The sequence below is a fragment of the Triturus cristatus genome, chromosome 10, assembly GCF_964204655.1.
Source record: "Triturus cristatus chromosome 10, aTriCri1.1, whole genome shotgun sequence".
Taxonomy (NCBI): Eukaryota; Metazoa; Chordata; class Amphibia; order Caudata; family Salamandridae; genus Triturus; species Triturus cristatus.
In genome coordinates, this window is record NC_140593.1 from 284,126,301 (window position 1) to 284,153,932 (window position 27,632).

The window sequence follows — 27,632 nt, forward strand, 5'->3', positions numbered from 1 at the left end:
AGCAATCTGCCTTCTGCCAGATGGAAGGGGCATACGCCATCACACTGAAAAGTCTGCGCAGGTTGAGAGAAGTGTTTCTGGCTGACACAATTCAGTTTTTGTCTTGGTGTACCAAACTTGGAACCAAAGGGGCTAGGCGATCTGCCAGTATCTTAGCAAGTATTTTGTAATCTGCGTTAAGGGGCACCAGTGGTCGATTTTGGTAGTGGTATAAGTAGTGCTTCGCAGAGTGAAGGGGGGAGGAAAGTGGCTGACAGGGTCTCATCATATAGTGTTTTCAGGCGTGGCACGAGAAGGGGAGCGTACGATTTATAAAATTCAGGCGGAAGCCAGTCCGGACAGGGGTCTTGCCAGACGTGTATAATCACGTTGAACCCTCAGAGTTAAGTAATTTTGTGGCAACTAGCATTAAAATGAAAAACCCCTTCCAGGTCAGAGCACAGAAGCATCATTTAGGTTGCAGGTAGGAAGCCGCATGCAGGTCCACCACCAGGGCTGCAGGGCAAATCTAGGACGTGAATGCCAAGGCAGTCCCCAGCATTGTGGGTGCCTAGGTCAGTGGGGCCCCAGAGAGAGCAGCGGGTAATCACCATTCTAAGGACATTATGGGGAGATGAGCAATTTGTGATTACCATATTCCATCCCGGAAGGCGTCATTCAAAGGACAGGGTCGTCCAGCAGGGATGAGCCTCAGTATCATGGAAGCAGACATGGGGGAAATAGAAGTGGCAGTTGGGGTGAGCCCCCAGTCAGCCGGCCCCACAGTAAACAGATCACAAGGCACCAGCTGCGCTCAGGTAGGAAAGCACATTCACTACAATGCGGCCCAGAGGGGATACATCCCTCCCAATGGCCATGCACACCAGGGGTGCGTCTGTGGGCAATTTAAGCGATTAGGGGTCTGTCACCTAGAATCAATGCTGCCTCAAAGGGATTTCACATCTGGTGCTGCAGTCTTTATACACAACCAAAAGAGCAAGCAACAGCACAAGTCACAAGGGACAGGATTGAGTCCTCTGTAAGTGAAACATCATGCTTAGCTACAATAATAATTGAATAGCAAGGATACCGTTAATGCTTGTCAGTGTCCAATGAGGCTAGTAAGGATATCATCTGCTGTTCAGGAAGTCACACTGGGTGCCATGGCAGAACCGAGACAAAGAGGGCAAGATGCCATCATCACTGGTGGATTTAGTGCCATCTCCATCTGTGTCCGAAAGCGGAGTTGGGCCTTGGAACACTGCATCTGACTGCAATCAATCAGGGATTTTTAGAGCGCACTACTCACCCGTGAGGGTCTCAAGGTGCTGGGGAAATCAGGCAGCTCGTCATTCAAAAATCCAGGTCTTGAGGCTCGCCCTGAATACTTCAATGTGAGGCATCATCTGATGCTGAGGGGAGTTACTTCCAGGTCTTGGACATGGTGTAGGAGAAGGATCTGCCTCCCATTCTGGGTCTGTGGATGCGGGGGATTTTGGCCAAGGCAAGGTCAGCGGAGTGGAGGTTTCTGTTGGGGGTGTAGAAGGAGATACGTTTGTTGAGGTATTGGGGTCCAGTGTTGTTGAGGACTTTGTAGACATGTGTGAGCAGCTTGGAGGTCACACTTTTTTCGACAGTGAGCCATTGGAGGTCTCGTAGGTTCTGGGTGATGTTGTCTTGTCGTGGGATGCAGGGGACGAGTCTGGCTGTGGCATTCTGAATGATCTAGAGTTTGTGGAGTAGAGATTTGTTGATTCGGGCATAGAGGGCGTTCCCGTAGTCCAGTCTGCTGATGATGAGTGCATGGGTGATGGTCTTCCTGGATTCAGGGGGATTCATTTGAAGGTCTTGCAGAGTATGCATAGGGTGTTGAAGCATGTGGAGGATATAGCGTTGATCTGTCAGTTTATGGTGAGGGAGGAGTTGAGTATGATGCCGAGGTTGCTGGCGTGATCAGTGGGAGGGATGCAGAGTGCGGAGGGTCACCAGGTATCATCACACGTGGAGAGGGTGGATCCGAGGATGAGGACTTCCGTTTGCTTGGAGTTGAGCTTCAGGCAGCTACTGCTCATCCAGGTTACGAGGCCCGCAGTGCCAGCCTTCTTTCCCGAAAATAGTCCGCTCCAAGTCTGTCAAACGTCGCATCTGTGAGGCCTGCACTTGCCGGTGACTCAACTGATGACACCAGCCAAAGTCTGCAACCAGCTGGCGCAATGAATTAGAGCCCTCAATCCCACAGCGGTTCACCCTGTCACAGGCCTCCTTAGGATATGTGATATCATGCCACCCACCAGAACTTGGAGCTGCACTTGACGGCAAGGAATGAGCTCTGTTGCTGCTGAAGTGTCAGTCTGTAAGAGGGAAAAAACATTTTTTTTGCTTGTCCACCACCAGAGTATCGAGTTTATGGGCCTCTTTCAAGATAAGATTGTGATGTTTGTAGTGCAGAAGTTGGATGGGGGCCATTCAATTGAAAAGAATTGTGATAGATCAGAGTAGGAGACAATAGTTCAATAGCATAATCCAGGTAGGCTACCGCACCCTGACCCTCCGCGTTCTCAGGTAGGCCCACAACATTAAAAAAAATTCTGAGGGAGCAGCCTTCAGCATCCTCGGCTCTCTCCTCCAGCACGCAAACATAATCACATAGTGTGCTCAGGTGGGTCCGTGTATCTTGAGTTTGCGGCTGAAGTGCGGCCAATGACCGCTCCACAGAGTGGACTGTCAGTAAGTTTATGGTGGTCATCGCGCAGCAGGGTGAGGTATGTCAAAACTGCATCAATTTTATTCTTCAGCGAGACTCTGGAATTTTCTATGACTGCCAGGACAATGTCCAATTTATCGTCAATGGAGGGTGGCCCTCCGGGGCAGTCCGTAAGTCAACTTCTTGTGAAACCAATGGGGGTAATGCCAACGAGTGCAGTTGTGAAGAGTGAGTTCCAGAACGCCGATGCTCCTTCTCTGACAGAGGTAATTACCACAGTTGGAGGGAGAAAGGTGCACCTCAATGGGTGAGGACCGGCTTGCAAGTGCCAAGGATCGATGCAGCATCTCACAGCATGAGCAGCCCAGTAAGCGGAGCAATCTGCAACCCACTGCAATGCCTAGTCAAGGGCTCGTGGGCCTGCCAGTAGATTCCAAGGAACAGGATGCAGGTCAGGTAGTGTCCATATGCCGGCCACGGTCTTAGTGTTCTTCAGGAGAAGAGAGGGCACATTAGTGGTCATGGGCCCACTTGCAAGCGCCTTGATCCATGGCAGCAATGTGCAGCACTAGCAGCCCAGTATGCGAGATGGTACGCAGATCACCACCAGTGGCAGTTTGAGGCACCTCCGCAGGACCTCTCCCATACCCTTCTCGTCAAGTCTCCAGCCTCCACTGAGTCCCAGAGGGCCAGTCTGCCATATTCTTTGCCCACACCATCGGTCTCCACTTGGGACTAGAACCAGCCGTGGAACCCAGGTCAGAATCAGTTCTAATCAAAGGCTCCCCCCATTTTCTCTCTTCAGGGTGTTCCCAAACAGCACTACATGTGCTGGCCAGCACAGGACCCCGCGCCACCACACCCGGCATCTTCTCAGCCTCAGCTTCTCAGGCTAGGGCCTGTGTCTCCTCTGGCTAGTGGACCGCTCGGCCCCAACATGGCTCCATCCCCTCTCGGGTCCACCTTAACCAGCTGCCGATGGGCAAGTGAGGGCCTAGGCCGGCAATCCTCACTTGGGGGACATCCTTAGGTCCAGAGCCCTAGCAAGGCTAATCCCCGTCGGGGGGCCTCAGGGAGCCCTGCGCCATTTCCCCCCAGCCCGCTCACCTGTCCCCGATTCACAAGGTCATCAGCGTGGGTCCACCGTCCCAGTCTTTGAGGCATCCAGGGATCTCGGGGTGGGAAAAATGCCTAAGAGTCGGCCCCTCACTTCCACCACTCCTGTCACAGGGCGCCGCTAGTGTTCTCGCTTTCTGGCCACAGCGTGAGTGAAGCACCTTCTCCACCTGCTGAGCTGCGGATGAACCTGGCCACCAGGATAAGCAGTAGGCCTCAGTGCGCCGCAACACACAGTAGCTAAGGCCCCGGGCCACAATGCATGCCCCAGCAGTTCGGGTCACCAACATCACTACCCCAAAGTAGCTACCGCCCAGTTAGGCATTCTCCGGGAGCCAGAAGGACTGATGGCCGCCAGTGCCAGGAGGATGCAGGCAGATAACGGGGTTCCATGAAGAGGTCCTTCATGTAGCATCAACCATCTTGGATACATAAGCAACACCCCCTGCACCTATTTGACTGTTGAATAGTCTCTTTCAATGAGTGACAAGAAATGTGTAAAACAGGCAATCAGATACTCACTTCTATTGTTCTGCGACAGGCAGCAGGCAGTAAAGTTGCCAGCAGATAGGGAGAGGACAAAGTTGGATGTGACAGAGTCAGTGGCGGCTCCTCCGCTAAGGCGGAAGTCCGTCCCCCCACATGAAAAAGAAAATTATAATAACGTAACATCATTACCATTTTCTTTTTATGGTACTGGCACAGTCTGACTAAGGGGCTGGGCTGTCAGCCAGCAGAGGGAGGAGTGGTATGTGCACTTATGTGCGCATGACGATTTGGATGGACATCTCAGGCCAGCCAAACCGCCATGCACACTTTGCATGTTCTCGACCCAGGCTACATTACAGCCTGGGTGGAGCACATGCCCAGGCTCCCACTCCCTCATTGAGCGCCGAGCCACAGCGCTCAGACCAATGCGTCATGATTGGGTAAGTATTTCCTGTTCCTGCCTCATCAAAGTAAGAACGGAGGAGAAAAGGCAGTGGCCAGGTAAGTGCAATTTTCTTTTTTTGAACTACCCCCGCCTGCCCCGCCTTTACTGTCCACCCCACTACCATGGCCCCATAGCAGCCACCACTGGACAGAGTACAAGCAAAGAGGCTAAGGCTGAAAAGCTAACACTCAGGATGAGGAGGAGGAAGAGAGCATAGGTGAAATAAACTAACATAGTGAGCTGGAAGAGGAAAGGATGGAAAAGAACTGAGAAACTTTATCCAGGGATGTTAAATGGTAGCTGTAGGAAGTAGAACCCTTATGCATGGTTACCCCCACTTTTATTCCTGGTGCTGTGAGGGTTTCTGACTGGTCTGACTGGGATCCTGCTAATCAGGACCCCAGTCTATCTGCTTTCTCCCCTAAATTGGCTTGATAAGTACTTACGTGTACACCAGTGTCCAATGTAAGATGTACCTATCAGTCCCTAGTATATGGTACTAAGGTACCCAGGGCATAGGTACACCAGGGGCCCCCCATGGGCTGAAGCATGTATTATGCCACCCATGGGAGACCACTCAATTGGTAACTACAGGCCCGCCATTGCAGCCTGCGTAAGCTGGTGCTAGCACCACTTACAAAATATATAGGTTTCCCTATATCTAAGGACACTGCACTTAAAACCTATTAATCACCCTTAAGGCAGGCCTTTCAATCCTGAAGTCAGGGTGCTTGTTTCTAAGTGTGAGGGTGCCCCTGCATTAGCAGGACACCCCCACAGCCTATGGAGTCTATTCTCCTGGGTTGTAAGTGAGACAGCCATATGACATGTAGAGGGTCACTGCGTCGGAACGTTCCCAGGAGGTGTCCATGGGTAACATTGTATCAGCTCACTTTACGATGTGGAGTCCCACACGGTTCTTCTTTGAGCCCTACCCTTGTTAATTTGTATGTCACCCCTTTGGACAGACTGGTAAGAAGCTATGGATTCACCCTGGTATCATATGTAGACGACACTCTGATTGTCGTCTCAGTAAGCAGTCCAGCCAGTCAGACAGCTATTAGGTTCCATGATTGTTTGAGCCACATTGCCAAAAGGATATCAGATAATTGCCTAAAGTTGAACTCAGCTAAGACCGAGGTTCTGCTGCTAGGGAATAATCCAACTTTTTGGACAGATAGTTGGTGGCCAGTCCAACTTGGCGCCCTACCTAAACCAGTGCTTAAGGCCAAAAACCTTGCAGTAATCTTTGACACCAAGTTGTCTTTTGAGGCACAAATCAATGCAACCACCTCAGCATGTTTCTTCATCCTGAAATTCCGGAGGAAAATACTTCAGGCAATACCTTTAGAATTAAGAAAGACAGTGGTAACAGTGCCTAAAGCCTCAAGACTGGACTACTGTAATGCCCTCTTATCTGGCACTCCTAAGCGTAGCATTAATAAACTACAAACAGTACAGAATGCGGCAGCCAGAGTACTGCTGGGCATCCCCAAATTTGATTCAATCTCCCCGTCCCTGGCCCGACTTCATTGGCTACCTGTACCTAAGAGGATTCAATTTAAATCTCTTTGCATTGCACATAAATCCCATAATAACAGAAAGCCAACCCATCTGGCAACATTTTTAAAGCCCTACACACCTGCCAGAGCCCTCAGCTCCACCAACCTGCGAAATGTACTTGTTCCTAGAGTCAGCAGGACCAGATGGGGCGGTAAGAGCTTTACGGTTACAACTGCCTGCCTGTGGAACTCTCTTCCTGTCCTTCCGAAAAGAGAGCCCAGTCTTCTCAAATTTAGGAAGGGCCTTCAAACGTGGCTGTTCTCAGCTTAACTGTATCTCAGTGTGTGCCCCGAGCAACCTATACCAAAGGCAGCGCCTAGGCACCTCAGGGTATTTGTCGCGCTTTATAAATCCTTCATCATCATCATCATTACGCGATGACCATCTCAAAACTGGCTGTAATGAATCCTATCATGTTTGGTATCAAACATGTTGGAATCATACCCACACACCATAAACGGTGGTGAAGGTATGATTCCATAGCACTGTCAAGCTCCTTTGGGAGGCCCTCGGTGCTCCTGGTACCAGTCTTCCAGGCCCAGACAGCAAGCCAGGGCTGCTGCCGGCCAGAGACACGTTTCTGCCCTCCTGCAGCTGAGCGAAGCTCGGGCAGGGGAAGGCAGAACAATAGGTATCCTGTCACAGGGAGGTGTAACCACTTCCCAGACTGGGTTTAGAGTATTGGGGGTGGGTGGGAGTGCTTGCCAGCGTCACATAGTCTGCGCAGGGCACACTTGGGGCCCTCCATGCATAGTCCAGTTCAAACCAGTTCAGGGAGCTGTTGGCTCCCACTATGGCGCGAATCTGGACAAAGGACAGGGGAGTATCCTCCCACTTGTCCAACCCCTGAATCGGCCCAACCCTTTCCTTAGAGTATTTAAGGGCTTCCCTGTGGGTGGGTTGCTAGATTTGTCGTGGGACAAGATTAATCTCAGACACCACATCTTCGACTGTATGGGACTTCGCCCTGAGCATCAAGGCTGCAACTAGGAAGACTCCTGCTGCTCCTGATCTCTTCAACCTGCTCATCTGCTGCAACGTCCGTGCCTTGCACCATACAGGAACCTTCCAAGGCCTGTGGGCATCCAAGCAACCTGAAGGAATCTCCCTTGAAGTGAAGCAGTTACTTCCCTGCATCCACAGGCAATGCAACTAAGCTGACCGGTATGCTGATCCTGAGCTCCCACGGACTTTGAAAGGCTCAGCAACACAGGTTGTGGATATTCACATCCCTTGAGGCCTTCCCTGTCCTCTCACCAAGATTAAGGCCAGTAACCCTCGTCGGAGCCGCAGGAACTGAACCCCTATTCACCTTGCTGACTTGCAGTTGCAAAGGCTTGTTGGCTTCCTTCCATCAAGATCTTCAGGCTCCAAGTAGCCCCAATCTCAAGCATCTCCAGTGACCAAGATCTTTGTCCTCAACACCTCACTAGCATCGTGGGCCTGCTTCTTGGGTGAGCTGCTCAAGGTCCTCTCGTGACTCCAGTGCCTCCGGGCTGTGGGTCTTCTTGAGAGTCATCTTTGAATTCTTTGGTCTCCCCTGATTGCTCGGGCCTGCCCTGACTCCCCTACTTGTGGTGAGTCACCTGGACCTTGCTGGTCCTGACATTGCACCTTCTTAGCTTTCCACATTGTTTGTATTTGCCATGGCTAGTTGGTGCTCCCGACAGACACCAACCCCTCAACTCTCGACATCTGACATGGGACAGCTTGTAAATTGCTTCCACAATGTTGCCTGGTCCTCACAGCTGCAGCTCCAAGGTCTCCATCAACTCTCCCGCAGCACCTGACATTGGTGGGCATTCGTCTTCCGTGCCTCCTGGTCACTTCCAAGTGGCATAGACTCTGTCCCCTCTGCTTTCAGGTACTTCTCAACTAGAATCCACCTTTGGGTTCCACTGGACACTTCCTCCTTTTCCAGCAACAGGATCTTCTTGAAGTCCGCTGTTGGGTTCGACTGCGACTTCCAACGCCACTTCACACCGACGCGCCCAGCTCTCCTGGAGCAGGTATCCTGGTTCCTAAGGTATTCAAGGGTGGCGTGGCTCTCCAACCTTCTGTCTTCCTTGGGGTTTCTTCAGGGTCCATTGGGAAGGGTGCTTCTTCTTTAAAATTGCACCCACGACTTACGCATTGACTTGCATTGATCCCGCAGTCGTGTTCTCACTCTGCACACTGCCTCCGTGGGGATCCTGATTACTTACCTTGGAAGGTTCATTGGGTCCCCGGCACAAGATCCGATTTTTTTATTTAAGGGCCTGGGCGATGAAGTGATCTGCCCAGAATCACAGGACGTTGAGCAGACGCTGGGACTCAAACCTGATTCCCCATCTCTGCAACTCTGGCGTCAGGCCACATATGCCTATGAACACACAAGGAATTAAAGTGGGAGGATACTGTTCTTGCAAAGGACACAGGACCAAGGTGACAATGCCCTACAAGCTGAGCAACTAAAAAAACAGCAAGGCCCCTTTCTGTTACAAAATTATTCGAGCCCTCCAGCGCAGGAGCACCTGAAAAGCAGTGAGGCCCTTGCTATTACTAACCTACTCAGCCCTCCCAAGCCCTCCAGCGCAGGAGCACATGAACTGCGGTGAGGCCTCTGCTATTACTAACCTACTCAGCCCTCCCAAGCCCTCCAGCGCAGGAGCACATGAACTGCGGTGAGGCCTCTGCTATTAGTAAATTAATCAGCCCTCCCCAGCCCTCCATGGCCTCAGGGCAATGTCCTGGCAGGGGCGCACAAAACACAGCGGCTGGGTCATCCATGGTAGCCAGGGGGAGGCTGAGGTGAAGATGGTGCGAGTTCCAAACATCACCTAGACCCCACAGCGAGACCCATTCTTCCTCGCCCACTATGCCCTGAATGTGAAGGGCTGTGGGCGAGGTGTTAAGACAAACACTGTTTCTGGGCTGCGTGAGGCCCAGGGGGGCCGGGGTGAAAATGGCTTAAAGGCCTAAGCACCACCTGGCCCTCAAGGAGGCCGATTCTTGCACACAATCAGCCCTCCCCAGCCCACCCTCAGCGTGATTGCTTGGCAGGGCAGGGGGTCAAGGAGAGGCCACAGCTGATCATCGCTGAACAGCCGCCCAGCGAAGCTGATTTCCGCTCCCTGCCAGTGCTCTCTGTGGACTGGGAAAGGGGAGGGGAAGAAACGGCCCACAGAGGGCACTGAGACACCGGCCCTTCGGCCAATGCCCGAGTGCCCGCAGTGCCAATCCGCCCCTGTCCAAAGGTTTCTAGGTCTGGCTGTCAAGCCCACATCTACCAGATGTGGTGTTTAGAGATTTAAATATGAATTCTGTCCTGAGTGTGAACTATGTGAAAAATACAAAATGTGGCTGCGGCCAGGGAAATGCTGGTAGCGCGGTCCCACGTGCGAACCAAAGCCTTGCAGGTTTTAATCATGACGTCACTTTACACGCACCCTAGATCCATAAATGCCCAAAATATGTGCATTCAGATGTTGTGTGTACGGCGCTACAGAAATGCTTAATTTGTAAGACAAACATAAGAGCCTTGGTTTCACGTTTTTGTAGGAACCCACCGCCGGCGCTGCCCAATGCTAGAGTTCAGGAAAGCCAAGGAGGCCTCGTCTTTACCCCGCTTCACAGATCTTTCTTTGACTCCATTCCCCTTCCTGTCTTTATGTCACTCCTGCAGGTTCCATTTCATTCCGGCTTTCTTCAGTTGTCACTGTTTTCCTATCTTTCTTGTCCTCATTCTTACTCTCTTTTGTCCCTCTCTCTTCCTTTGCTGTGGTCAGTCTAGTAAATAAATGAGTCCCAGCCCTGAAAGGGAGTGTCGGCGCCCACCACATGCAACCACCGGCACAAATTAAAGCACCATGAACCAGAATATCATATTTATGGAGACTACTATTTTTACAGCAGAGTACAGTCAATTACAATTCGATGGATGAGTCAATACATTAACAGGGAGAGCCCGAGCCGAGCAAAGGGTCGGCTCTGGCTCCAGGAGTCTGTAATGAGCTCTGATTTTGTCATGTAACTCTTGCAACAAACATCATATTAGAACAGGATACAGTGTCTTCAAAATTAAAAGTGATTTTTTTTTCCAACATGCAGAAGTATTTTATCTTAGTACACCAGATGATCTCTGTGCACTGGGAAACATTCCTGACCCCGCCCTGAGAAAAATGCTATTAATGAACTAAGAGGCAAATCAGTTTCTTTCTATCCCCTGTATGTGGCCTAGCTTCTTACCACAGATGTATAGCATTAAAGGCTATTACGTTCAACACAACAGGGGTTTTTACAGCACACATTATAAACCTAAAATATTTGAAGGTGCTCTCACATGTGATAATGAGCAAAAAGGGAGCTCAGGAACATAAAATAAATGTTAAAAAAAGCCTACCTCTAGCATGTCCATTCTTATTCTGCGATGCCACATGCCTTCGGGTCCCTGTACTGCTTAATTGCACCCAGCTCTGGGTGAGCACCATGGCAGGTATGGTTTGTTGCAGCGCCATGGCATGTAATCGTTGTCCTGTGGCTGCATCGCGGGGTAATAGTGCGGGGGCAGGAAGAGAGACAGTTGGTACGGCTGTGCCATGGCATTGTAGTTCTCTGTGCAGGCCAGGCACGGGGTTGCTGTTGGCCGACGGGCCGTGGTGAAGAGGTGCCGGATGGGAGTGCCAGCTTCCTGAAACACTGATCTTGAGCTGGCGTGGGTTGGCCAAGCGCTGGGGCCCTGCGGGCCTTGTAGATGTAAGCCAGCCCATCAGTGGGCGGAATGTGGCAGGGGGAGTTAATTGGCATGCTGCAAAAAGGGCCGGATCTGTACTCATCGAAGATGAAGCCACTGCCATCACTGGGGGAGCTTGCCCTATGCCCACCAAAACACTTCTGGAGTGCAGAGTACGCGCGCCATGTGAATGCATGAACAATCTAGGCTGGCATTAAAACATTTCCCAAAACTCAATTTACCTCGAAGTTCATGCTCTTTACCGTTTTACACTGCAAATGAAAAGAACAAAATTGTTTTTAAAAATTTGAAAAGTGCTTTACACTCGGAATTTCCTTTGTAGCTCACAAGGTGGAATTTCCTGCAGTTCTGTTTTTGTTCAGATGGGTGGATATACGGTATGAGTTCTAGGAAACCGCTCGGTTTCTCTGCTCTTTCGTGTGTTCGGTTTCACATTGTGTGATAATGTATATAGCTCAGAGACCTCCAGGGACAAGGTAGGAGTGGCGAAATGCAGGGGGTTGGTGGCGAGGGGGGTAGTAGAGATAAATATCCGAAAGGAAAGAAGGCAGGTCCCTAGAACAGGTCCCTTGAACTGCCTAAGTATGGAGTAAAAAAAAGTGAAAGCGTGCCATGTGCGTGCATCGTACAAGTGCACATCTCCTGTCCAGGCAGGCACGGCAAGCAGGTGACAGGGAGGGTACAAACATGCTTCCCTTCCAATTAAAAGAGCGCATTTTTGACACGCGCCAATCAGAAGCATGGGTGGACCTTCCACCCCGCTTCCGAAGCAAAACCGACGACAAAAGTCTCGCAAGCTAGCAGTGCATGCGCTGCGTCGTTAGGCGAGACCTAAAAAGGAAGGTTGGAAAACTGTCAAAGAGCAAAGAGAGAAAAGTGACACAGGAGGAGGATTGGCAACTGACACAGTGGGCATAGAGGAAAACTTATGCAGCAAATAGAGACTGGAACGCATGGAGGCTGATCTGTAAAATGAATAATGAAGAAATATGGAATGGTTGCAAATTGACATACTGAGCAGCAAGAAAAAAAATTACAGAGGAGATTCATGGGAAACTGGTATGGGAAGTGGAAAGTGAAACTGGCTGGAGAGGTGAATGCACAGAGGGCTGGGCTGTAAAGATATACAGACAGAGGGCAAAGAGGAGGAGCCAGTGATAGAGATATGGAAAGGGAAATGTTCAACGAGGTATCTAGAGTTGTTAGCTGTTGCAGATCCAGATCTAAATCAGTGAAGAGGGCCACGTGAGAAGGGCAGTTTGGTGAATGTGGAATCAGAGCCTCTTTCATCCCAGTTCGCATCTTGGGTGTTGGAAGGTAAATTTGTAACAGGGAGTCAGATGATGGTTCTGGTGACATTAAATATGTTTTAAGAGTTGTGCTGGTAAATGCATACTTGTTAAACCTTGCCTGTTTGAAATGTCATCAATTCATCATGTACCAACTCTAAAAAACATTTTGGGAGAAATGAAAGTTCCAGTATTTGCATTACAATGTTTGAATACCCTCACCATAGATTTGTACTCTATGTTTTGCTTTATATACATTGCCAGTTTTGTTGTTTTGCAAATTGAGAACCCCTAATGAAATAGTATTGATTTTCCATTAGAATGACTCAATTTAGTTGTTTAACATTTTACATGAATGATCAAATATATGATGAAAATATTACAGTACTCACTGTCACTTAAGTCCCATAGCCGTGGAGGAAGATCACTGAAATAGTGATGGGTAAGGGCTGCATGAGCTGACAATCTGTTCTTTGGGAAGCACTGGAGCAATTTAGAGGCAAGATCTTCTGCATGATTCACATGGCCCAGTCTGAAATACAGGAATCAAAGATGTAATTGGTACAATAAAAAATGTGTTACAGTGCTAGTAGAGTTCACAGTCTGGTCTGTCTTGCCATTGAAATTTCCTCGATGTGATTTTGTTGCAGTGGAGATATCCCTGGGGAAAGTAGGGGCGGTGTTATGATACACCAGTCTAATTTGTGATGCAATCTATAGAAATTGTTTTAGCCATTATTAGCTCCAGGCTAAACTTTAATGGGAAATTAATGGCTGCAAATAGTTCTGCCAATATTTGTGTGGCACAGCTTAAGGTGCTTCCAATATACATTGATGCAAACCCATTCAGAACATACGTATGATTCTGCAAGTGCGTTATAAAAGATGTCATTTCCTCATCTGAAACAGTCCAAAATACAAATGTCCTCACATGAAAATAAATATGTTGATCATGTCCACTTTACATGGACACATAACATAGAAGAGGCCACTCTTTCCTTTTGATATATTCCTATGGGACTGTGTGAGTCCATTTTTAAGGTTCAAGTGCATGAGTTCATCACACAATGTTGGGCTGGAACAGAACTTATTGGCACACTCCTATCTGAATACAATATTGAAAAGGCTTTCAAATATGTGCTGGATAACCATATAGAGAGGGAGTAGTTTAACCAAAGAAACAACATGAAGGAATGGTAATGGCAATTACATATACCACGACGTCAAACCAAATAAAGAAATTCATAAAGAAATATTGCAAGCTATTGAATGCAGGTGTTCTCTCCTTTAGTCACCCAAGCGTTGTCTTTAAATAGGACATGGATAACAAAGATATGGTGGTTCAAAGTCGGTTACATCCAGTAACCAAAGACATCTGGCAACTTCTTGTGTTACCCCCAAATAGGAGCCAATAGGGAGATGCAATATGTCTTATATTACAGAAAATATATTAATGATCAATCTTAGGACAAGCAAAACAAAGGAACTTTAATAATGCACTAATTGTGAGTCATCGAATAATAACAATATGGTAATTTGTGATTGTCACCTACATTTAATTAGTATTACAACACAAATAACCAAACCACAGATTCAAGGACATGGTAGTATAATATGGCAAGCTGAAGTGACCTTTCAATTGACAATTTAGTCTGCAAAATCAAAACAGAAACAAGAAACAATCATACACCAGATAAAAACAAAGAAGCACCAATGCCAAGCAATTAGACATCACTAGAGATGTGCCCACCTGGTATACAAATGAATGTTATACTAATAAATCTGATCCTATATAGCAGATAGCCATATGGGTAAACCCGACCAGGCAGGGTCACGTTGATGACCTATTCTCAAAGGAGGTATTTAAACTATGTTGCAGAAAACAAATTGTCCATTATAATAGTGAAAAAACATACTTCAGAATCTATAACATTTTGAGTTACTTAAAATATTTTTTTGCTCCAATTACATTGCTGGAGAAATTCCCCACACAAATGATGGTGCATGTTTTAAGATTTCGTGGATGCCCACAGGTTGCCTAAACTCGCAATAAGGAAATCATGTGAAACATTTTGCATAAGGGAAAATGAAATGGAGCCATATAGCGATTGAAATAGTGCAGTGTGGCTGAATATAGAGGATGTGGTACATACCACATGACAAGCCACATACTGGACCACATGGGTGCAGGTTGCTGCCTCCAGTCCTATTCTGCCCTGCCTGCAGCTCAGTATTAGCTCATGGCTCCTGTACAGTTCTGTTCTACAAAATAAAATTGTCAGCAATCATCCCTCTTACCATTCTGGAGCATGTTCCTGCCTTTCTATTAGCAAACTTATGTTAGAGGCACGTGCTGCTTCCAAGAGGGTGTTTCTGTGTAGAGCAGCGCTGTGGCAACAGGAGAGAGCAGCCCTTTCTTTTGGTAAGCTAGATAAACAAGGATGTATCACAAGTCCGTCCAGCTATTGGCACTTTGGCATTGATGCTTGCAGTTTCGTAAACATAATTTAGCTTCAATGATTGCAATTACTGAGAGAAGTGAGACCATTGCTTTATACTTATGTAGCTAATTTTGTTCTGGTTTAATAATGGTGTTATATTCTATTGTAACGGTGCAGGAGCTGAGGCTACAACAAAAATTCCCCTTCATAATAGCTGCTTTAAGTCATTCAAGGAGTATGGCCACTTCCAAACAATCAGTAAATACAATCCTATGACCACCAATGGTTAAGTGTTGGGGTCGAAGGCCCTTGTTGAGCTAGAAGCAGAAAAATAGTGTTTATAAAACACTGCACTTTGTAATAAAACAGCACACAGGGGTGGGTCTCCAATCACCCAGTCCTGGGCAATGTTATTATGTAATTTTCAGATGGAGATGAAAGCAAGTAGGAGCACACTGTACAACTAAAATTGGATTCAAGGCACTATTATTACCCATTTGTTTACACAAGCATCTGCTCCATTAAAGTATAGGAAAAACCCTTGTTATGTCCTGGTGAAAGCTGAACAAGAGGTCCATGCAGTGTTGAAACAGTTTGGTCCAGTTATTAAATGAGTTACTGATCAACACTGAGTTTTTAATTATGTCCTGTTAGGCCCCCTGCGTCCACCTGCCATAACCAAGTAGGGTCCAGGTGCCGGCCAGTTATGCCGTAATTTTCACCTCTATATCCCGTGGAGGGCCCGAGGCCCCTGACGCGCTGTACGTTGCTAGAGGCACGCAGGCGAAAGGCGGGCGCGCGTGCGCAGCAAAGAACTAGCCGAAGTAATCAGAGAGGAGGAGGCGGTGCGAGTTTTTAATAGTAAAAGGCATTTTGAATAATGAAGGGTATGATTGAGGCTGCTGCCTACTGTATCGAGTTTAGAATCGCTTTTTGTGGGTCCATAAGTCCTTCGCAGTGCACAACTCATTGATGTGGACACTGTGAATCAGGGACTGAGTATAAGCAGCAATATTATTATTTGATATCTATAGACTGTTCAGGAGCAAGTGGGAGTGAGAGTTTAACAATGTTATGGTGTATGCAAGAGTTCCCTGATTTGTTGGAAAAAGTGCCAGTCACAACACTATGGCCAATCCCATCTAAGAGTGCCGACAGCTCTTTCTGTCAGGGCCTGTGGGCACCTATTTCCGTTTTTCTTTTTTTTTCTTTGGGTTGTTTCTTCTTCCCAAACGTTTTTCTTTCCTTTACTAACCGGCTGTTTTTTAATTTTCTGTCCGAACCTACTTCCCTCTACCAAAAGACATGGAAATGAGTATTAAGACAAATTCTCATAATTATGTTCTAATATTGAGAGATACATATCATCTCCTATAGATTAAGGACCTACTATGTGCGTTAGACGAAGATAGTTGCTACAACTTTCCATTGTTCATTACTGCACCCTATGTTGGTTAAGCAGTGAATCGTCTCAGATTACACCCGAGTGTGATATCCCTATCCGCCTTTGGATACTGAGTAGCAGTCAGATACTCTGCATGCTAGCAAATTTTCTGTCTGCTGTTGGGAGTCAGTCTAAAGTTTCAAGAAGGCTGAAAGGATGTGCTTCGTAGATGTGGAGTCCCCACTGAAGGATGAGACAGAAGGAATGGAGAGGTTGCGCCTTGAAGGTAATAGCAAAATGTCCCATTCTTTGCTGGCTGAGGAGAGGTTCCATCTGGAGGTTAAAATGTGGGCATCAACCACCAACAAATACTCACCAACCCTAAACCTTGACCACAATGACGACTCGGACTCATTCAACAAATAGCTTGACTTTGTCTGCCTCTGCTTATCCATGTCCTGTTGTATTTTAAAATGTGTCCAACTTCCACAATGCAAACTCACACTAGCCTGATTTGAGGTTGTGTCACTCATCTTGACCACATCGTGTGTAATTCAATATTGTTGCAACACGAATGGGGTTTGCGCCATGTACATCATTGGTGCAAACTCAAGTACAAGCAACACTTGAGTGGATGGACGTTTCGTCTCCAGATAAGGCTTAACATCAATAATTTAACAATATATCAATGACAGTGAAGAGATTGTGGCCCCACAAAAATTACAGAGTAGTAGATTTACAAATCATTTAGGTTTATCAGCAGATTAGCGAGTTACCAATTCCAATCACACAAATTAGTTAAACATCATAGTTCATTAAGTAAATCTGTAGGTGAACGTAATTTAAAGTGATTCAAATATAGCAAAGACGAACTATTTAAAGTTGTCATAATGAAATCGAGCAAGTTTAATTTTCCAATGACGAGAAGTTCTCTAATGTTAAACTAAGAAGTCAAGTGAATTGGGGAGATTGAGCAGAAGGTGTCAGCAAAATAAAGCCTCTAAAGTCAGAATCAGTGAAGATTCGGTCAGCTATGAAAGAATGGATTTGCTCAGGGGCCTAACTCTTTGAGCAAAAGCAAAATAAGACAGCGGGTCTCAAAAGAGTGGAAAGAGGCATCTGAATCTAATTAGCTCAGCAATGCACAATTAAAACATACAATTCACGTCAAAATGCAACACGCCCCCATGGTTCTCAAGGAGAGGGGACCAATCAGAATCACACATTTTACGATAAAACAGTTAGAGTCTTCTTCCTGGGCATCGCACAATGGAAGCTTTTAGCTGTGCGGCCTTCGAGAGATACACCGTAAAAGGATGGTATATGGTGGCCAGCTTGCCCCAGCACAAGTATGGAAATTCACTGTTCACTCTCTATGGAATGCATACATTTAATATTTCTCACAGAAACCAAAACATTTGCAACATTTAATTTACTTATACTACTGTAGCATGGCTCCTGAAATGAGAGAGAGGCGAGAGGAAAAACAGCAGCAAAAGGTATATTTTCAAGTTTGGCATGAGTCATTTAAACTAAGGCCTACATTAACTATGGCTAACTTAACATGGAGATAACTAACTATGGTCAACCTTAATGTAGAAATCATACTTTATGTACGAGTATACAATGTGTAGAATAATATGTATGTTAAGCAAAACCAAAAAGTGTGACACAGCGTCACCAATTTCAACATCACATTAACACATCGGTGGATGCATTGCGATGGTTGGAATCAATTTGAACTTTGGAGAAAGCATTTGGGATACAAGTGACATGCTAGTGGATCCTTACAGTGCTATGAGGTGGCCTGCAGCTGCAAAAAAATTCTATACAATAGAACAAATTCATATAACATGAGGGGGAGTAGAAGAACACAGCAGAGCAGTATAGCACAACCAGCGCAGCCGCTCCATCAGAGCGGAGGAGCGCAAACCCCCCGCCACCATCAGCAAATAAAAAGATCATAAAAATGGGTTTTTAACCCATTTTATTCTTGTTTTATTTTAATCCACTGGATCCGCCCCCAGGACTCTGATGAGTCTTAGGGTCGGGTCCAGGGGATGACACTGCTGGTGGGGGAGTGGTGGGCCCTCCCTTCACTGCGCATGAGGGTTTGGCGGCCAAATGCTCATACGCAGTGAAGCTCTCTCCAGCTCCATCTGTGTTGCTGGGGCTGGGGAGAGCAGGCACAGGCTCCCAGTCTGCCTGGGAGTGCAAGTTGCCGAAGCTCATGCCAATCCTGAGAATCCTTTCATGCAGCGTCAGGATTGGCCACAGTGCATTCTGGGATCTTGAGCCCAGAAGCAGGAAAAGCGCAATGCGGCGGGAGATGGTGGCAAGGTAAGTTTATTTTTTATAACTTTCTTTTTCCATCCCTGAACTCTCCCTCCCTCCTCTGGCCCAGATCCCCCCCACTCCCCAACACACACACAGTGACGGGCCACTACTGAGCACAGCATAACAGGCATGGATTGTGCAGAGTATTTTATTGATGAACATTCAGCCTGATGTGCGAACTAGACAAATAATTGCATTAATTATTAATCTAATTGTAAAGAATACTCTCGATATTAAACATTTAAGGTGAATTATGTTGGAGAGCGAAAGCCTCTACCTCATAAATGAAAAATTGCAGCAGAGGTTGTATTGCTTGTTCCTCCCAGAGAGATTTTTGCTGCTGGGGACCTCGTTACAACTACACCCCAATCACCTGCAGTAATGAATTGGATTTGTGACCAGTCACCTATTGCTGAAGTAGCAGCACATACAGTTAATGTCGACTCTGATTCTTATTTTTTTTTTTTAACAACAGATTTTATTGATTTTCTATAGTACCAAGTGGGCAAAGCCCGACGAGCATCGTACATGGAAATGGCAGATGGTAAAGACTTTAGGTACTGAAAAGTTTCCCCCCATGCGGAACATCAGACCAAGAACCACCCCCCACCCCAAACCACGCACCATACACCCCGTGAAAAGCAGGATATAAATACAGCAAAGAAGTTTCAAACTACGTCCATCTACGTCTGTAATGAGCTATCGCCTTAAACCGGCGAGTCATTTACCACCAGCCGTTCAATAGGGTCATGGTTTGCTGGCTGCGTTGAGAGGGACAAGTAGATACCGCGATATTTAGCCCACCTGGCCCATATCTTCCTGTGCTCCTGTGGACAGCCCCTTGCCTGAAACACTGCAATTTCGGCAGACATGCATGTGTCTAAGGCCTTTTTCCATGTCACAATACCCGGGGGGGGGGGGGCTTCCAATGTTGTGCAATGTCCCGCTTAGCTAGTGTGAGACCCAAGAACAGGAGGTGCCTCTTATATCTGTTCTCCCCTGATGTTTTCGGTGTTGTGCAGAAGTGTCAGCGTACTATAAACTTATGTGAATTTGTGAAAAATAATTCGAATTACAAACTGTGCTTCATGTCCTGGATGGCAAAGCTTCTGGAATGGCATGTGCTAGGCGTTTACCTTAGAGATGGGGCAAACTCATGGCCACAGAGAGAAAACAGTCTGTTCCCCAAACTGTTGCTGTTTGTTCCCATTTAGTACTCTTTCTTTCTTTGTCTACTTCCTTTGCTCCTATCCCCTCTCCCCTGAATCTCTCCCCTTGCCTGCTACACCACCTAGCTCCCTGTCCTTTGTGCCCTTTGACTAAGCACTCCTTCTCCCCTTGTTGGGGAAAGATTCAATATTTATACTCTGGAGTCTCAGCGAACCCTCTGAGAGAGTCCACAGCGCTAAGGGAGCCACTCACAGTTGAGGTATGGTATGGCACCCCTTGCCAAAGCACTCCCTCTACCCTTTTTGGGGGAAGGATCCAGTATGTAGGCCTTGGAGTCTCAGAAACCGCTCTGAGAGAGTCCACTGCGTAAAGGGAGCCTCTCACAACAGAGATGGGGAAATGATACCACTCCCCCATGGATCACAGCTTCACAGCTTACTGGACTTTGGACGCAGCTTTGACTCGTCTACCGGTTTGTGTCCCCGTCCCACCCCCTCCTCTTTCCATGCTGTGTCTCTCACCCTCCCCTCCTCTCTCCCTCATTCATTCTCTGTCTTCTTCCCCTGCTCCTACCCCCCTCCCCTGAATCTCTCCCCTTGCCTACTTTTTCCCTTATGTATATGTCCTTATTGTTTATTTCGACCTTACATGTAACTATGTTGCCATGCTCTAATAACTGTGTAACCTTTATAACGATGTAACCTGCAGCTATGGTCTGATACTCATGTAAAGCGCTCTGATACCTCCGGGTCTAGCCAGCGCTATATAAAACCTTTAAAATAAATAAAAATAAAATCAAAAATAAATTTGTGAAAACATTTACAGGCGAATACGTCATTATGAAATGCCATTATAGCGTGAACCACAAACATAGCCACCCAAATACCACAGGCAGCTCATTGTTGGTTTGTTGTGGGTGTTAGTGCATTGCTCATTTCCTTTTCCTTGTGCAGACTTCACTCCACACTGGGCAGAGAGCTCTGTGTGCACAGACAAGAAGGCAGTTTTGCTGGGATTATGGAAAATCAAGCATTGGAAAGAAGACGACAGGGCTGCCTTCTTCCATCTGTGTACCGATGACTTTAAGGCTAATTAGATGTCACCGAAAATGTGCTGGCGCAGTGAGGTAGCATGTGCAGCAATATCCAGGAGTATGCTTTCAAAAGACATTTACGAGGCAGATGAATAAGAAAGTCAAAATGAAAGAGAACGTTTCTAAACCTGAATGGAGCATTAGGCGCATAGAAGGTTTTATTAAAAGGTTTTAGTCGCTGCTCTTCGGCACGGTGGCTGGGTGGAACTCCAGACAATATGTCTTTGTGTCGACGGCATAATGGCATGTTTTGTCTCCCAGTGGTCGGGCACATGGACGCCTGGCATGCATGATAGGGCAAGCCTCCATAAGCACGCTTCGCTTGCTGTCAGTAATCACCGAGCAGTGTTTGCGGGCCGTGACAGCATACATAATTCCACGAGAAAATGATATCCAGGCAGAGCTGCTGTGCACACAGCGAGCCAACACTGGAATTTGTCATTATAGACTGCTGGCAGTCTCTCCCCAGAAGGGCATTTGCAGATAAAAGAAATACTTTTAAAATACTTTTTTAAAGAAAAAAAACTCAATGAAACGCTTTTGAATATGATATTATTCCAATGTCTGTCAAACCAAAATAAAATGCATACATTCAAACGAACGCCTGCTTTAACTATCAGCGCATCACTAACATCTTAGAAAATAAAAAGAGTGCTTGGCGTTCTAATTCGGAAAACGGTCTTTGTGTTGGAATAGAGTCCCCTCCGGTGGCCCTCTGGGGCTTGGGCAGAAGGGTGGGATCACTGCAGATCCGATTTCAGCTATCGCTGGTGTGATCGAAAACTGAGGCCCAGGCATGCGCACTGACCTTCTGAACTCCACAGGCCCGCGCGCTATGCGAGGACCAACACGGCTCACTTCACACACTCACTAGGCAACGCAACGGGCGTCCGAAACACACACAGATTCCTGTTGTCGGTGTGTTTCTAGACAGAAACGGTCGCTTGTCTAGGTGAACACTTCCCAAAGTAAACAGCTCTTGTTTTATGCATTCCATTTCCCGGACACCTCGGTAGTTTTGCAGAAAAGCACACTCACATCTTCATATTTCTCGTTCCTCCTGCAGGATACGCAACATAAGGCAATCTCTTCACTGGCACGCGCTGTGTGGAGCCTTTCAGCAAGGGCCGAGAACATAACGTCATGCGAAATAACCGCCTCACTGAGCATGTCATCTGTTTCATCAGTCTTTAGAGATTCCATTTATGATACGAATAAATATTTAGTGCTTGTATGCCACAAAAGTCCGTGCTGCTGAAATCTAGAATCCTCTTTGGGACTTATTCATAATGTATGTTTATTGCCAGCAAGTTATAAATCTTCCGTGTATACAGGACTCTGTACCTTGCGCGGGCTCAAGGTACAGAGTCCTGTGAGCAGGGGACTCAGGTCTGGGCATACACACCGCCCTAAGTGGCATGGGTATGCCCTGGCGTGGGTCCTGTGTTCACTGTCACTGGAAACAAGCTGTACCTGGCTAATGAGCCCATAACTAGGGTGAAACCGGTCCTGGGTTGCTTGTGTTCCAGTTCAGGGAGGTCCTGGCTAGAAAGTTCAGGCTGGACTGTACCCATGAGGAGCAGGGTCAAGACTGATTTGCATATGGCTGGGTCCAACCTGAGGTAGCTTGGTGAGCAAAAGAATGATGGGTTGGAGTGCTACCCCAAGCTATTGCCAGTATTTGGACTTCTAGCTATATAGGGAATAGCTGCCTATTGATGCTGCTAGGTGATAAGGGTGCGAGATTGATACGTGCGCCAATCTTTTAAATTTCACAAGCGTCGTACTATTTTTAATTCTTTGTGAACTGTACACAGTTGCTTTGCTCAGACTTTTTAAAACTTGCTTACACTTACCTACTGGTCGCTGTTATCTCCCCGTTCCACCGCAGCTTGTGCTGTTTGAGTGGAGGGAGCTCTAATACGATCTGGCATTTCAGCCTTACTTCCTGTGGCATACTTAGCGGCGGCCATCTTTGCTAGGTGATGGTTCAGTCTTTCTCTGATCCCTTGCGAATTACCCATAAAAACGGGGATGGCAATGACGTGCAGCGGACTCGTGCAGCAGGCGCGCCACTGGCGCGCCGAAGGCGCACCAAAGGCAAGCCCGTCTGCGTCCGTCCGCGCCCGACCAGGACCAGGGGCCACAATCCCTGGCCCAAACAGGGCACATAGAATATGTTACTCTACCAACCAACTAATGGCCTGCTGCAATCCATTGCTCCCAGATTGCACCCTACTGCACCCCGAGGATCAGGAACAAAACTGTCCATGTTGTGGCTTCCCTTTTAACTTAGCCCCGGGACATGAACCTTTTCCTGTGATTATTAAACAAAACAATTCTCCCCGTAATTGTGTCCCCATAAATAACAAGGAATTCTCTTTCCTTGTTTTATTTGCCGCTCTCTTCCCAAACATAAAGCTGATATCTTCAACCTTTTAGTCAGTGAACAACCTGATGCCTTACAGAAACATGGCTGCATGAGAACTCGGGTCCTGATATTGCGACCGCCTTACTGCATAATTATGCCATAGTGAGGAAAGACAGGGGCTCTAAGACAGGCGGGGGCATTGCTATTATTTTTAAAAAGATTATCAGTGCAAATTCGAAGACTTACCTTTCAGGAATTGTGAGGCAGCTGTATTCAAGCTGGCCCTGACCCCTAAGTTCACCTTTTCTGGGGTACTGGTGTATCGTCCTCCTGGGCCGCCTGGTCCTTGGGCCTCTTCATTCCCTGGTTTGGTAACTCCTTGTCTTATGAATACTGCTACTTTTTCTATTCTGGGCGATCTTAATTTGCTTCTGGAGGATCCCACATGCAATATCAGTGCTAGTTTAATCTCTGATTTAGCAGCAATGAACATTGTATTACATAACTCTGGCCCAACACATGCGGCTGGCCACTTACTAGACCCTATTTTTTCCAGTATGTCCAACATTCACTGCTCTCCGGCTCTTACGCTATGCTGGTCAGATCAATTTGCTATAGGCTTCCGTTTGGAATCCTCAGCATGTCTTTCTTCTGCTAATCCTATTCTTAGGAAATCTTCTAGAAACTGGAAAAAATTAGATATGGCAATCCTAAATAAAATCTTGTCCTCCAATACTCTCATCTCTAAACAAAGGCCGAGTACTCTTTCTGGTACTATACAAAAGTGGCTTCTTAATGCTATTGACACCTGTCTCCCCCCTTCCTTAAATAAGGTTAACAACCATCGTCCTCCAGCGCCTTGGTTTACTGAAAAACTAAAAATAGAGAAGACCAAATGTAAGACGCTGGAAAGATGTTAGAGGAGGAACTATGCGTCTGACTCCAAAATTGCTTATAAGATGGCAAAAAAAAGAATACCATAACCTTTGTAAGTCTACTCTTGCGGAGTACGTTTCAGCAACCATTTCTGGTGCCTTGAACTGTTCAAAAACATTATTTAACATGGTCAAGGAGTTTTATGGCCCTGAAACGCAATCTGGGCCCCCTTCGCTTAATAATCGTCAATGTGAAGGTTTGGCCAATTTCTTTCTCCAGAACGTAGACAAAATATACTCTGAAATAGAGAGACTCCAGCTTAGTAGTTCTCCTTCATTACAAACTGACAATTCTCCCCAACCAGAATTTACACTGCTTTAAACTGACCATGCCTACCTGGCTCAAGATAGTGTGCCTCCTGCATCCACAAACAGACTGGATACATGGCCTCTATTAGACATGGATTCTTTTAAATGTCTTTTAGACAGTGTTAAATCAGGCTCTCCCAGGGACCCTCTTCCTATTTCTGTGCTTAAACAGCTTGAGCTGTCACCTTTGCTGGTAATTATGGACCTTCTGAATGCCTCCCTACAGGAAACAATGGTTCCATCAGAGTGGAAGCATGCTATGGTGCTCCCCCTTTTGAAGAAGACTAATGCAGACCCGGATCAGCCCTCCAATTACCGGCCTATTTCTCTACTACTGGCTTTGTTAAAGATCTCAGAGAAGCACATTTATTCACAGCTGTTTGATTTTGTAGAATCACAGAAATTTCTTCACCCATCCCAATCGGGCTTCTGAGACGGTTTTTCAACTGAAAAAACTCTTCTCGGAGTCACGGAAAGACTGCGTCGCAACCTAGATTCTGGAGATACGGTGGCTCTTATATTGCTTGACTTAAGCGCAGCATTTGACACGGTGTCTCACACCGTGTTAGTGAAAACTTTAAGATCATTGGGTATTTGTGGTTCAGCTCTTAACTGGCTTATTTCCTTTCTTGCTAATCAAACCTTCCAAGTCTTTACTCCAGTAGCTAGCCCCGATATCCGTCCTTCACCTTATGGAGTACCCCAGGGCTCCATTCTCAGCCCTCTATTATTCAATCTTTATGTTAGACCTTTGGTGGATGTTGCTGAAGAAGCTGGGCTGTCTTTGTTCTCCTATGCGGACGACACCAAGATTATCTTCTCGCTCTCAACGGAGATGGCGGCTGAGACTTCCCCTCTCCAGTTGGGCTTGGGTAGAATTGCCTCATGGATGCAGGCTAATTACCTCAAGCTCAACGGAGAGAAGACTGAGGTCCTGGTTTTGGGGAAAAACAGATATCTCTGGGGCCCCCAGCACTGGCCTAGTGAGATGGGTTCTCTTCCTCAGCCCTCCTGCCAAGCCCGCAATTTGGGTGTCATCATTGACGACTCACTAACTATGCAACAACAAGCTGTTAAGGTAGCTGCCACATGCTTCACCATCCTGAAATGGCTAAAAAAGATTTGAATGCTGCCAGAACATACCAAGAGAACAGTAGTCCAGGCACTTGTCACCTCTAGACTGGACTACAGTAACATTCTTTATCTGGTGACAAACAAGGAAGTGACTCGTATGCTACAGATGGTTCAGAATACTGCTGCAAGACTGCTCTGTCAGGTTCCTAGAGCTACCTCTGTTTCTGGTCACCTGCGTGACCTCAACTGGCTCAGGGTGGAGAACCGAATTAAGTTCAAAGCCCTGAGCTATATGTTTAGAATCAAAACAGTTGGGGCCCCCCAATATCTGCAATCCCTAGGTTATCCCTATGTGCCTTCTCGCTGTCTCCGCTCGTCCACCCAGGGGAAATTTTCTATGCCTAGAGTCAGACTATCCCGAATGGGCGGCAACGGTTTGCAGATCTTGGCCCTTTCTTATGGAATTCCCTCCCTACATCTATTCGGAATTAAACAGTGTACATCCAATTCCGGAAATCCTTAAAAACCTGGCTTTTTAATCAATAATCATTAAGCTGGTATCTGTTCCGTGGCCTGGCCGGCGCCGGGAAACCCTTTATGGGTAGCTGTTGCGCCTTATAAATTAAATAATAATAATAATAATAATAATAATGCAAGCAGCCTCCCATCACCTTTTGTGTGTTTCAACAACCAAACCTAGCCACAATTAAGCCAGCTTATATCTATTCCCATCAATGTCATTGGAAATATGGAGCAAAGCTAGCCTAGGATTTCTCAGGAGGTTTCATCCAAGAACCCACTCCAGGGTTGACAATACCCCTTTCCAGACAGGTACCAGAACTACACAGCCCCACACTGTGAAGAAAATCACCACCAGACAATGAGCATCACAGACAGGGTTGTGAGTGTATTGACCCCACTTTCCACAGCTGCACATTCGTGAGATAAGCCCAGTGTAGGTATTCTAATTGGATGGAGTGGAATTGAGAGGCTATAGCAGCTTTTGGGGAGAGGTCAGGGCTTCCCTCCCGTCATCTTCCTAAAGACTGAGCAGGGAGAATACCCATGCCACTCACAATTGGGACAAAAGAGTCCAAGAAGTTGACCTCAGGGATTTGAATATAAGGGAAATTTGATGTTGCTTGAAATGTGTCAGCAAGACTTTGGCCTCTAGCGGACTGTGCTCTGGAATATTGTCTATATCTGAGATGTAGGGGGCAACTGCGTGATGAATCTGGTACTATCGCTTCCTCTCTTTCTCACTCAGTTTGTTTTTCTTCTTTGCTTGTCTCACGGACTTATCTTAGAACAATTTTCACTGTCCTATCTCACCCTTCCCTCTTAACCCCACTCAAACACCCTTCTACCTCCCCACTATCTTCATTTTCCTTTCCACCATCCAATCTGTCACAATCTGCCACCCACTCCTCTTACTGCACCTCGATACTTACATTCTATGCTTTCCAAAATCCTTTTCCTCAACAGCCCTACTCCCGCCAGGTTTGTAATTTCTCTCAACTTTCGTCTCTTCCCCACTTCTAAGCTTTCTTACATCTTCATTGCTCTTTCCCATCCCAACATTTTCCATTTCTCCTTTCACCATTCCTCCACTTCTTGTTCTTGCCTCACACCTATTCTCCCATCTTTCCTGATCGCCGCATCCTCCATTTATGTCTCCTTTCCTCATCTCCGGTCTTGCCCTTTTCCAACACCACACCTCCTGCACCTTCACTACTTTTTCATCATCCACACTGCTACCATGCGCTCTTTCACCTCATGCCTATTCCTGTTTTGCTCTATCATATTTCATACCACCTGTCTGTCCTCTTATTAACAAGACTCCTGCTTTTCTCTTTCCACATGAAATCCTCCTTTTACCATCTCCCAGCTGCCTTTTCCAAAACATTTCACATCTTCTCTACTTCCCTATTTCTCTCCATATTCTCTTCCATCCTGCACTATGGAAAACTTTGCTTCCCCGATCTTGCAGTCTCCTGTGTAACACTTCAACCTCCCATCTTCTGTGTTCTCCCCCCTCTTCTTATCATACACTTCCTCCCATTTCCTCCTTTTCACGTATCTCCATCACGTCATACATCCTCTCCTTTCCCTCTAACTAAAACCTCTGCCATCTCAGCACACTTCTTGCCCTCTCCATTAACTTCCACATCTCTTCTTGCGCTTTGCCCATGTCTCTTCCC

General features: G+C 46.8%; 1 protein-coding gene across 2 annotated transcripts in view; it reads right to left on the reverse strand.

Moving 5' to 3' along the window:
* The window catches only part of CDK14 (cyclin dependent kinase 14), a 2,110,677-nt gene that overhangs the window by 354,339 nt on the left and 1,728,706 nt on the right, over positions 1-27,632 (reverse strand). For both annotated transcript variants that reach the window (XM_085631156.1, XM_085631160.1), the window contains one exon: positions 12,710-12,849. In XM_085631156.1, coding sequence (XP_085487282.1) covers positions 12,710-12,849 — 140 coding nt within the window. The remainder of the gene's footprint in view (positions 1-12,709; positions 12,850-27,632) is intronic.